Source organism: Leptonychotes weddellii, chromosome 2, assembly GCF_054177405.1.
Source record: "Leptonychotes weddellii isolate Sample4059 chromosome 2, ASM5417740v2, whole genome shotgun sequence".
Lineage (NCBI taxonomy): Eukaryota > Metazoa > Chordata > Mammalia > Carnivora > Phocidae > Leptonychotes > Leptonychotes weddellii.
The window spans coordinates 176,283,025-176,295,742 of record NC_138370.1 but is presented as its reverse complement, the minus strand read 5'-3'; the positions used below and the strand labels follow the sequence as shown (position 1 = coordinate 176,295,742).

General features: G+C 62.2%; 1 protein-coding gene across 1 annotated transcript; it reads right to left on the bottom strand.

Annotated features, from left to right (window-relative positions):
- Positions 1-550: 550 nt before the first annotated feature.
- On the bottom strand, positions 551-11,539 carry LRPAP1 (LDL receptor related protein associated protein 1). The gene is made up of 7 exons (XM_081812701.1): positions 11,295-11,539; positions 7,525-7,669; positions 4,963-5,087; positions 3,833-3,953; positions 3,362-3,520; positions 2,304-2,386; positions 551-907 (listed from the first exon to the last, which is right to left on the bottom strand). The coding sequence occupies exons 1-7, from the start codon at positions 11,502-11,504 to the stop codon at positions 566-568; spliced, it is 1,185 nt and encodes a 394-aa protein (XP_081668827.1). The 5' UTR covers positions 11,505-11,539; the 3' UTR covers positions 551-565.
- Between the last annotated feature and the right edge of the window lie 1,179 nt (positions 11,540-12,718).

The window sequence follows — 12,718 nt, the reverse complement described above, 5'->3', positions numbered from 1 at the left end:
GCGGCGTCACTCTGGAGCCAGCCTCCCATGCAGGGTGCTTGCCTTCTCCCCGACAGGCTGCCAGCCGGGCACGCACCCACGCGCCCCTCCTCTGTGGCCCTTTGGCCTCGTGTCACTTTAGATTTGGGTGTTTGAATGGCTAGCCCATCCCTGTGGCTCCAGAGTCAGATGCACAAGAGGGTCCCTCCTCCCCTGCTCCCTCTAGAGACGACCCACCTCATGTTTCCAGATTGTTCTGTGCGTCCTTCCGCCCCTACCACCAGCCCCTCACAGCGTCCACGCTGCCCGACCGTTTCTTCCCCCCCGCACGGTCCGACCCCGAACCTTCTGCAGGAAGAGCCCGACTTCTGTGCCTGTATGTGCCCCTGATTTGTGGGTCACCGCGAACGACCTGACCAGCCCTGGAGTGACCCCACTCTGCTCAGCCCCCTGCCGCCGCCCTGGGATGGTCTGCATTCGCATGAGGGGAAACATGGCCTCCACGCACACTGCACAGGACTCGGGACCGTCGTTCTGTGCACACGCGGACGTGCCACAGCTGCTCCCTCACGCACCCCGAGCGGGGTCACGGGCTGAGGGCACAAGCTGGGGGCACAGCTGTCCCGCAGCTCTGAACAGGCCTGGAGGGGATGGCCCGGCCCCCGTGGGAGTGGACCAGGCGCCACCAGGCCCAGACGGCCACCTGCCGTCCGCACAGGGGGGACCAGCGCACACGCAGGGCTGCGCGCACCTTGTAGCCCAGCTCCTTGGTCTTCTCCTCCAGCACGGCGTACTTCTCCTTGTTCCGGCTCACGTGCTCCCGGTCCCCGAGGCTCTCCACGTGTTTCAGTTTCTGGTGAGAAATTTCTAGCTGCTTCCGGTAGTGGTTGTGTTTTTCAATTTTGGCTTCAAAGTGCTTAAGCTCCTCCTAGAATAATGTTTCAACAGCCCAACGTCCCCCATCGGCCTCTTCGTGCCACTCCAGGGTCCCCAGCAAACCTCCCCACCCCCTCAGGACACGGGTGGCCGCCGCACACCTGGGGCTGGGCGACAGGGCACTACCTCTGAGGGCGCACGCCCCTCGCCCCTCACCATGCGACCCGTCCGGGACAGCTCTAGGGCGCCATCCCTGCTGCCCCCGTCATGCAGCAGCGCACGTGGAAGGAGCGCGCCCCTCCCCGCCAGAAATTCCGCCACAACAGGACAGCTCCACTTCTGGCACCCGGCCTGCCCCGCCCCCGCCCCCGCCCCCCGGTGAACCTGCTTCCCTCTCGCTCTGAGCCCACGTCCAGCCTGACACCTGGGCTGGGGCCTCAGCCGCGGCTGCGCTGCACTGTGCTCTCCGCCGTCCCCACGGCCTTCTGTCCCACCTGCAGCAGCCACCACCTCGGGGAGGCTCTGTGGCACTGCCCTTCCCACCCCCCTCCTGCCTGCATGGTGGTCTCGGGTCAGTCTCACTGGCCGGGCCCCCGCATCCTGGTCTCGGCTGAGCTGTGACCTCCTCCAGACCTCCAGAGCGGGGCTAAGTGGGCTGCCCAGGGGCCACGAGGGCCGACAACACACATCCCTGTGAACTGGGCTGCGTTCCAGACAGATGCTGATACGCGGACCTTTGCTGGACACCCACTGCTGTCCCTGCTGCTGTCTCCTGCCCTGTGGCCCTGCTTCTCCCGCCTGCCGGTGACTCCTCAGGGGCCGCGTCCCTCCACCACACAGGCTGTCCCCCTTCCACCCTCCCTGCCCCCATGACCGTGGGCCCAACCACCGTGCGTAAGCTCCGCGGTGGCCTCCGGGACCCACATGGCAGAATGACGTCTCGCTCCCCAGGCCCCAGCTGGAGCGCCCAGCTGGAGCCCCCATGCCGGGCTCCTGTCCTAGCCGATGGCAGCCTCCCGCCCACACCCTTCTGATCCCTGACCCCCTGGCCTGCAGCAGCCTGGTGACAGCACGACCCCCTGAGGCAACACTCCGGCAACTCAAAGGCCCTTCCCTCCAGGCCTGTTGCCAGAGCCCCACGCGGGGTCCGCCGTTCTCAACCCGCGTGCTTCTGCACCCGCCCTCCGTCCTCACAGCCCACACACCCGGAGCTGGAGCCAGGCCCTCCCTTCACCGGAGGCCAGCCCCGTCCACAGAGACGCGGGCACGGCAGTCCCCACGGCCGCCGACCAGCACGGCAGAGGGATGCAGGGCGCAGGGAAAGAGGCCGGTGAACACGCTGGTCTGCCACTCACGCTGCGGTTCAGTCTTTCCCAAGTTAGTACCAAGTTCAACAGAAGAGATGTTGCCAAATAACGTGAGCCAGCATCAGCCAGCACCTTCCTTACCCGGAAGGACTCCAGTTCCTTCTCAGTGAAGTTGGAGGACTTGGCCAGGTCCCACAGATCGATCACTCGGGGTTCCTCGAACTCTGGCAGAAAAGCGGAAACAGTCCCGGTGACTGTGTGGCGGCATCCCATGATGCCCAGGGGCCCCGACGACACTGAGTGTGAGCGTCTGGACGCACACACACGGATACGTGCTGTGTGCTCGCATGCACGCGTTCAGGTGTCTAGTGCCGTCTGGAAGCGAACAGTGTTGTTCTCGTGCATGTTCAGTGTGTGGCTCAGGGCCCCGCTGGAACCTGGCCTCGGCGACACGCTCACTGGCCCGCACCTGAGAGGGAGGGGCCCACTGCAGAGCCACCTCGGTGGGGGAGGGGCGGTGGGAGTCGGGATGGCGGGGTTCCCTGGGGCCTCTGGGCCAGGACTGCCAATCTACCACAGTTCCGGGCTGAAGCTTAGGCCACTGCCCGTCCTTCTGGCTCCAGAGCAAAACCAACCACATGGAAAGGACCCCTTGACCTGAGCCAGCACTCCTGAGCGGACATGGGTGATGGGTGCCCACCTGGGCCACCCACCTCTCCGTCCCTGGAGGAGAGAGGGAGCTGGTCGGAGCTGCCCACCCGCGGGCATGCCGCTAGCTCCCAGCTCCAACACCTCCTCTCTCAGCTGTCCCCTTCCTGCCCAGGGCCCTCCAAGGGCTCGTGGAGAGTGTTCCGGAAGGACTCGGCAGACCACGGGAGAAACTGAGGAGCTGGCTGGGTGTGGCTCCTGGAAGGGGGTGGTTCAGGTGGGGAGGGGCAGCGGCGCAGCGGGCAGCCCCAGCACCATGTCTCCTGACCTGCTGCATCCCCAGGCGCAGAAGCACCTGCCGCATCCAAGCTCCGTAAGCCCAGGCGGAGAACACGTGAACGGGTAAGAAGCCAGAGGGAGAGGGCAGCCTGGCAGAGAGAGCTCCTGAACATGGCTCTAGCATGGGGCCCGGGGTGGGAGCGGAGCAGACAGCGGCCCGCCACGGGATGGTGTGGGACGCACAGCTGTGATGCCCAAACGCGGGTGCTCACCGGCCTCGGCGCCGTAGCCCCGGTGGCTGACTTTGCGCAGGCGGTCGTAGCCCTGGTTGATGCCCCGCAGCCGGTCCTTGAGCTCTGCATGCTTGCTGTGCAGCACGTCCTCCTTGACGCGGCTCACGTCAAAGGGGCTGATGACGTTCTCCTGGATTTCTGTGCCGAACAGGCGCCGTGAGCCGCCGCCGGGGACGCCCCTGCTGGAGCGGAAACGCCCCGGGCCGACCCCAGTGACCCTGCACCCCACCTCCCGCTTTGCTGACTTCCTGAGGGCAAGACCACGGGTTGGGGTGGCATCCATGTCTGTGTGGGGACGTGACCCACGTCACAGCATCTGACCAGCACGCCCGCGTTGTCAGAGGCGCCCCCATGAGCCCCCACAGGGGAGTCCCAATCAGAAACTGGGAGGACACGGAGGGAGGGCACCCCCCCCCCCGGGCCACCTGCAGGAGGGCGGGGCGGGGGCACCTTCGGTCCTGCTCAGCGTCTCCAGCAGGACGTTGTACTCGCGCACTTTCTCCCTGTGGTGCTCGAACTCCCGCCGCAGCTTGTCCAGCTCCTCGCTGGAGAACTTCCCCGAGGTCTTCGCCTGGGAGGAGTGAACACACTGCGAGCCTGCCCACGCCCCAGGGTGACCCCCTCCAGGCCGCTTGCCGCGACTCCACAGGGGCCACTGCTGAGCATCCCCTCAGATCAGGCAGGACCCTTGCTCCTGCGGGAAACGCTCAGTGCACTGTCGCCTTGATGATCCTTTAACTAGGGGCCGTAGCAGGACCTGTCACCAGGCTCCATGGAGAGGTGACAGCCATCAAAGTGTGGGAACAGCAGGATCCCCAATGGGGCGGGGCAGCGTCCCCTCCTGGGAGGGACCTCAAGCCAGTCACCACGTGGTCATCCACCTGCCCTGCGGGGCCATGTGCGGACTCACGAAGAACGCAGGTCCGGGGCTCAGCCCGTTGGCCACAGGGTCCCCTCCACAGTGGACCCGCCCTCCCTCCTGCTCCAGCCCCACCCCTTGGACGAAGGACGATGGGCTGGTGCGAGAATTCTGATTCTCGGCCCCACTCAGTGTGGTCCAGACAGAACCTGGACAGGAGCTGGGGGATCAGGGGCTGTGGAGTGAGTGACGCCGCAGCCAGCTCAAGCCACCACCTGGTCCCACAGACTGCCTGCACCCACCTGAGGTTTGCACCCCACAGGAGACCAGATGCTGCAAGGCCAGCCCCCACACACCCAGCCCGCACTCTGAGCACACCTTTCTGAACCAGACAGCTCCGACCCAAAACTAAGTGGACACCATACAACACACGGGCCACCACTAGCCTGGCTGTTTACAGATCGTCCAGCCCATTCTGGTCATTTGAGGTTCAGCTCCATGCCACACAGAATTCCTTCTCTGAGAGGGCAGGGAAGGCAGGGAAGCCTCATGGGAGGGACCACGACCACAGAAGAAGAGCCTCATGGTTCCAAGAGGAAAGCTTTGCCCCCAGAGACCCTCTGGAAACAGGGTCCTATGCAGAAGCAGCCCCTAGCAGCCCCCCTTAACTCTCAACGCTAGGGTGCACACTTTGGGGCTCATGGGAAGCACCAGGGAGTACCTTGTGCCACAGCTTTTCCAGCCTGGGGTCCTCCAGGCTGTCCTCCTCGGTGGGGTCATTGAGGGAGTTGCTGCTCACGGCCCGGGCGTCCTTCCTCCCGTCCAGGCCATACTTGGCCAGGATCACTAGGGGAGAGACACAGGAGGTGTTACTCCAGTCCCGGCCACTGCCTGCTGGGACCCCCAGGCTCTGCACTCCAGACACATGAACAGTCCGAGTACGGGGAGGGGTATGAGCCCGGGGAGGAGCAGCAAGAAGGGCGCGGAGGGATAACTAGCTCATCGGGCTCTGCCTGGCCCCAGCCTTCCAAGTCTGCTGCTGCACCGGACGCCCTCAGAGGGCAGGTCACACTCGTCTCAGGGTGCGTTCACCAGCCTAGAAGGCGGAAGGCTCTGGATTCCAGCCGTCTGGGTTCAGCATGAACCGGAGCCAGAAACAAACACTCCAGCTAGAAGAAGCCCCACAGAGCTGCAAGCCCAGCCTCTTCTAGTCTCGCTGAGGACACTGGGCCCGGCACTCCCTGGGTGTGCACTTGGGGGACACCGTGGTGGACAGGGTGAGGGTGGCCGGCCTGGGCAGCAGAGCAGACCCATCCTGAGACAGAGGCTTCTCCATCAAAACTGGCCCGGACAAGGTGGGTCCAACGTGGCCTATTTCCCACGGTGCTGGTGCACGGCCGGGGGACCGCCCTGCTGCCTGGCCTAGGACAGACCTGGTTACACCCGGGTCCTCCCTTTCACGTCTCCATTCTGGTCTCACCCCACACTTTGTGGTCCCCTCAGTGCGGCTCAGTCAATGGTCCTGGGGTGGGGGGACTGAGGGGATGTGGGGCGCACAGGGCACATCCAGGAGACGGCCAGCTGCCCGGTGAGGGACAAATGCTCAAGAGGGTCTGCTGTGGCGCTCCAGCTTCCCAGTCTCTGGAGTCTTCTGCCATGTCACCCTGGCACCTAGGACGCCCACACCACCGAGCAGAAAACAGATGGCTCCACTTGGGACCCGGACTCAGACACCGGGCTGGAAGCCATGCCCAGGAGGATACGGGCTGGCAGTGGGAGTTCAGGGAGAATGTGCCCCAGGGAAGGAGACGAGAGCTGGCTGACCTCTCTACGCCCTCATGCTCCTTGGTCTTGGCCCTGGGCCATCCACTGGGGGCCGGTTCCTTCCAGAAAGGACGACATACAAAGGATTCTGGGTTCCTCCAGAGCCTTCTTTCCTCGGGGGTATCTCCAGGTCAGGCTCCTGTCCTGGCCCTTTGGAGTGGCCCCCAAACATTCCAGCTGGGTGCAATGATCCCGCATCTCTGTCCACCTGAGCCTTCTGCTATCTTGTCCTGTTTTGCATGTGTCTCATCATTCTAGAATGAGGCCATATGAAACAGCAGTAGACCTTTGTCCTCACCCCAGAAGCAGATACACAACTTGACCTGAACAACACGTAGGTGTCTCATGAGGTCTGACGGTAAGGGATGCAGGGGAGCTGGGAAGACGTCACCAGCTGAGTCAGAAAAGCCTGGATTCAAACTCTGCTGTGCTCACGTGGTGACTATGGACAAGTTACTCACCCTCTCTGAGCCTCTGTCACCTGTCTGTGCCTAGGGACAAGTGCCTCAAAGAGGCCTGAGTGGACGTATAGCATTCCGTCTCAGGGACTCCTGTGACCACAGACAACGCGCACTCCACGGGGTGCCGTGTCCGAGGAAGCCAGTGTCTGGTCCCGTGAGCGTGTGGCACGGTGGGTGGGCTGCAGGGCGGACTCTGGGTCCGGCCACACCTGTGGCCACTGAGCCGTGGCTACTTGAGCCCCGACACCGGGCTCCGCGGGGAGCTACAGCGGGCTCATACTGGCGAGGGCGTGCCCGCGTGCCGGGGAGGGTGGCAGGCCAGGGCGCCAGCAGGCGGGATGGGGACGTGACTTCTACTCGCCGCTCTTCGCTACAGGACAACAGCAAGACCCGTCTGCGCGGGAGCAGCCCCCCCGAGACGCAGCTGAGGTGGAGTGCACGGGGGCGCCCGGGCAGCGAGCTCGGAGTCCTGCCCCGCGCCTGATGCTGCCACAGGAGGGAGGCGGAAAAGGGGGGCCCGAGAGACCTCTCCGTCCTGAGGACGCATGTCTTTTGCATAATGGGCAGCTGGGCAGACGGTTGCTCTGTCTTGAATACCCACAGTAACAAGCAGCTCACTACTTCCCATCTCAACACATTTCACTCTGTTAGGAAGTTATTTTCATTACAGATGATCTGAAATCTGCTTCCCCATAACTTCCCGACCCTGGGAACATCCCTACTGTCTCTTCGAGGTGCCCACGGGAGACTGGGTGGCCCCGGCCTCCCTCCTGGGCCAAGTCGCTGCAGGGCCCTCAGCTGCTGTGCGTTACTGCACCCAGCACCCGCCCTGACTCTCCCCACAGTCTGCCAAGAGCCTCGCAAAACAGCCCAGCAGCTGTGGCCAAGGCTGGTCGCTCCTCGGAGGTGAGCCACGGCATGCGCTGCAGCGGGGCGGCCCCGCTCCCCTCCCGCCCCCACCGCAGCCCCCCACCGCGCTCAATAGGAAAGACAGGTACCACTGAGGCTGCGCGTGACTTTGGCCTGCTTCTCTCCATCTTCGTCGAGACCCTCGGCCTTCAGCTTTTTCCAGGCGAATTCATCCCTTTCTTGCATCTTCAGATCCGCATGGAGCTCGGACAGTTTCACGGGAGAAAGCTGCAGCTACGGAACGAGAGCAGAGGATGCTGACAACCAGTCCCAAGATGAACCAACAGCATCGCCGGGACACGGCAACCCTGAGAGGGGGTGACCAGGAGATACCACAGATGGGCAGGGGGATGCAGGGTCCTGGCCAGGCAAAATCCCACACGTGTTCCCGGGCAAGACCCTCAGGGGACTGCCACGCTGCAGGGTTATAGGGAGCCCGCTCTCCAGCCTCACTGTAAGAGGTCCATGGCAGGGCATGATCTAGGAATGCCACGTCCGTGAGGAGCTGCTGGCCAGCAGCGGCCTGAGCACGGGCTGCCAGGTCCTCTCGCTGAGGCCACCTATGGCCACAGGGCCGGCTGCTGCACCAAGACCCCCCAGGGACATTCGTGGGGCCCCGGGTATTGGGGTGTGACGACGGAGGGACACGAATGCTAAGCATGGGAGGAATCCATTACCTTTTCCTCGTATCATGTAAGTACAATAAAAAATAAACCACGATGATTAGAGGATGGAGGACTAAATTATGGCAAACTTCCACATTAAGAAAAGATCAGTGAACCTGCCTGACAATGCCCTCATCGACAAGGGACTCGCTAATGACACAATGACAAGAGGCTCTAAGTGCGGTGTCTCTGCCCCCTGACCCAGCCCACGATGAGGTGGGGAGGGGCCTCGGCTTCAGGCCGGAATGAGACCTACGCCTGTGTTGGGTGGCCCAAGGCTCTGGGAGCCAGCCCGAGGCCCAGGGAGGCCGAGAGGAGACTGGGCCCCTGCTCCTGCCCTTCCCACTGACTGGTGTCAGCTCAGCCCAGACCACCGGGACAAACGTGCTTCAAGCTGGTCCCTCGGACCAGAACATTCCACCAGTCTTCACGTGGCTGTACCTGCTGGGGCTCCCTGGGCACCCAGCAATACCGCGGTGGGCTGCTGAACAAGCTACAAGATTGAGCAGCCCCTTGTCAACCACGCGGAGTGGGGAGACTGCGGCCAATGTACTTTTTAGGCTAAAAGGGTCATCGTGGTGACCCTGACCAGCTTCGGCTAGGCCTCTCAGGAGATGCCCAGAAAATCTGGGCCCCATCCTTCACCAGCTTGAAAACTAGTCAGGGAAAGTTCCTCAGGAGTAAAAAGATAGCACCAAATGAGTGGCAGGGCCTAGGGCAGGAAACTGTTTTCATTCTCTAGAAGTTTCTTCGATCCTGCTCCATGGGTTTGCCCCCTCCTTTGCTGGCTCTCTGGCTCTCCTGGGGCAGGCGTTTGTCTCCACAGTATCCCAGCTCCTACTACCTCTCTTGAGCCCCAAACCCTTCCTTTCAAAGCCGCCTAGACGCCTTAGGCTCCTCAAATGGCACCCAGGCTGACATAGTCCCACCTGCTCTCCTAAGCTCCGTCCTAGGCCCCACTGTCACCTGGATGCCCCCTGTGGGCACTACCAGGAGTCTGGGGAGGCTGGGGCTGCAGCCTCACCTGACCTGTGGACTCCCCGGGGTGGAGGAACTGGACAGTGGTTTGGGGCATGCTGATTTCCCAGAAAGGGCAGATAGGGCACCGGGTGATGAGGGGTTGGGAAGGGCAGACCTGCAGTCCACCCAGGATGCCAAGGACACAACACTTAAGCCCAGGCATCCACAGGGTCTCTCCTCTGTAAGCTTGGGGCCTGTCTGCATCAAGAGCCACAGCCAAGGACAGGGAGGCCCAGTTCCCAGCTCTGCCCTCTGTGGTTAGTGTGACACTGCATTGGCTCCTGTGTCCCTCTTGGGGACTGCATGGGGGAGAGGACCTAAGTGTTCTCTGACTGCCAGCTAGTTCGACCACTGGGGGACAGATCTGAGGACCTCAGGCAAAGGTCCCCACTCACCTCTTACTTTCTTATCTGTCCACTTCCCCAGGGCCCTGGGGGGAGTCAGCATGCCAGCATCCAGCCAGGAGCCCACGAGCTGCAGACTGGTGCCCACCTGTCTGTTACCGTCGCAGCCCCTGTGAGTCACTGCTTCTCATTCTGAAGCCTCTGGGGGTCTGAATTACACGCTGCACTGCACAAAAATCAGTCCTTCCTCTGAAATACAGAGGCCGGTGAGTCCAGCGTGGGGGACGCCAGCCACCTGTGGCAGCTGGACACAGCGGCCGTCATGTGCCATCAAAAAAGGAGGCAAAGACGCAGCTCCCGGGCAAACGCCTGGCACTCCCTCTCTGGATTTCTTCACTCTCCTTAACTTCAAGTTAAACGTTAATGTCTCACACCAGAAGAACTAGTTAGTAGAGATCAAATACAGAACAGAATCTGTTCAGTATTAAACAGTTAGGTAAATCATCAATAACGGAGACAAGCAAACACACAGGAAGAAAGCCACGTATCAGAAACAAGGGCTATGTTGAGGGCACACTGGGTATGGATGGTTTCACAGGTGGGTACTTCATTTCAAACTCACCAAGATGAATGTATTAAATATGTACAGTTTTTATATGCCAATCGTAGCTCAATAAAGTGGTAAAACAGTCCCTGGGAACCAGGGTCCAAAGCCTCTGCCTCCAGCCACGGTTCTGCACTGGGCAGAGTGATCGTGTGCAGAGCACAATTCAAGGAGGCCTGCCCCCAGGTGGACACTAGAGAGCCCCTGGGAGACCGTGGGGCTGAGCCACCCACGTGGGAGCAGTCTTCCTGGTACACGGTGAAGCAGCGCCAAGGACAGAACAGGACAGGGACCCCAACCTGCGCTTCCTAAATCCTACCTGGAGCAGAGGAACGCGGCGTACAGAAAACACGGGAAACACAATCTCCCCTCCTCTTCTGCTCCCTCCCACATCCGAGGACAACACTTCAACACATTCTAATCACAAGGCCAGGGTAAGAACTGACAGGAGCTTGGAGCCCACAGAACTGGGTGTGTGAGAGCTCTGCACTGGCGCTGTGAGCCTGCTCAGATGTGTCCCCCAGCCCCCTGTCCTGTGTCCCCCACCGGAACACAAGGCAACCCTGAGCAGGGCAACACCGGCCAGAGACGAGCAGTGCGCACCCACTGAGATGTCCTGCGACGGCTTCACTCAACCCCCAAAGCTCTCAGGACAGCCCCTGTGTCCCCCCTGCCCCTCCCCCCGTCCCTGTCCCCGGCTCAGCAGTCTTACGACACTGGAAGATGTCACAAGACCCATAGGACTAGGCAGAAGTAGCCCTGGCTGCCGTCCCCAGCCTACAGCTCTCCTAACCACTTCTATCCAACAGGGACCCGATAATCTCACACAAAGTCAAGACACCAAGCGGCATAATGCAGCAGCAGCTCCCGGGACCCCGGGGCGGGTCTCTAAGACCGGAAGGACCCCCAACCCCAACCGTGGCATCTGCATACCAAGGCGGGAATCACAGCACCAGCCTGGGCTGTGACCCCGAGACAGAGAAGACCCAGGCCCCACCACCCTGGAGATACAAGACGCGCGGCCCCGCGGCACCCCCCCCCCTCGCCCGGGTCACAGGAGACAAGGGACGCCCCGGGACCCCACGGCCCCCGAGGTCACAGAACACAGAGGATGCCCCGGAGCCCCGCGGCCCCAGGAGACAGGGGATGCCCCACCCCCTCGCGGTCACAGGAGACGGGGACGCCCCCGGCCCCCGGGGTCACAGGAGGCCCTGGCAGCCGCTCACCCGCTGGGCCTTCTCCCATAGCTGGTTGAGCTTCTCCATGCGGAACTCCCCGCCGGGCTCGCGCTTCGGCGGCAGCTCGGGCTCGTTCTTCTCCCGCGAGTACTTGCCGCCGTGGCCCGCCGCAGGCCAGGGCCCGAGCAGCAGCAACAGCACCAGGAGCTGCGGCTGCGGGAGCCCGCGCGACCCCACTCCGAGCTTCGGCGACGCCATCTTCCTCCTCCGGCCGCCGAGACCCCGCGCCTCAGGCCGAAGAGGCCCCGCCCCGGGCCCCGCCCCCACCGCGCAGCCTGCTGGGAGTTGTAGTCCCTCCCCGAGCGGGCTGCCCAAGCGAGGCCGCCAGCGGACTACGAGGCCCGCGAAGCCCTGCGGAGGCACGTGAGCGTTTCCTAGGCAACCACGCCGCGGCCTCGAGATCCCGGGGGCCTCCGGGTGGGCAGAGTGTGCTGGGGCTGCCCTCTTTGGGATTGCGACGTTGAGTGAGGACCCCACCCGGACTCCGGACTCCGGGGTGGCCCGACGTCCCCCCTTTGCGGGCGGCTGGCCCCCGCTAGGCACTCCTTCCCTTGACAGAGGAAGACAGGCTGAGTCCCGGGCGGGCCCGGGAGTCTGGGCCTTCTCACTCCCGCCCCACGGAAGCTTTTCCCCAGGACTGGGGTGCGGGGTGGGGGGTGGGTGGGCTGCAGCCCAACAGTGTCTTTGAACTGCATCCCCGACACTTCCTCTCCATGCGCTGTTTTTGTATTAGAGATCTTGCGTACTTGCCTCATTCCCACCCTCTTAGATTTTAGTAAATCACCAAAATTCAACCTGGGGGGCGACGTGTTGGGGTTGGGCCATGCCCTGGAGCGAGCTGCTGATGGATCGCTGCCCTCAGATGGCTTGAGGTAGATGGTCCAGTAGGGGCACCAACTAGGGGTTTTGGGGCAGAAGAGACAGGGTGCACCCACCTGGTGAGAGTGACCTGAAAGGCCTCCCGGGCGGCTGATTGTGCCTGGAAGAGGGGGCATTGGGATAGGAGGGAAGATGGGGACAAAGGAAGGGGGTGGAAAATACCTGGGCCTCTTGGGAGGAAGCAGTACTTACTTTAAAATTGTGCCCTGTGTTGTCCAGAGGGTTTAAAGTACCTGGAATGGAGGAGGGCTTTGCCCTCCTTCCTGCCTGACCCCAGGATCTTGAGAGCCATTGTTTCATGTGTTTTGTCTGGTTGTTTAGTTGTTTCAGGCAAAGGTTAACTTCAGTCCCAGTACTCCAGTCTATCTAGAGCACAGGTTCCAGGGGCCCAGCTGTTAGTTTTTAATGAAGTGGGGAACAAAGGCAAAAGAAAAATTCAATTTCCTTACTACCTAAAACCAGCTGACAAGTCCTTGAAACAGGCAGAGTGACATTCCTCTAGGAGCTCAGCTGCCTTGATGTTGATACTTTGC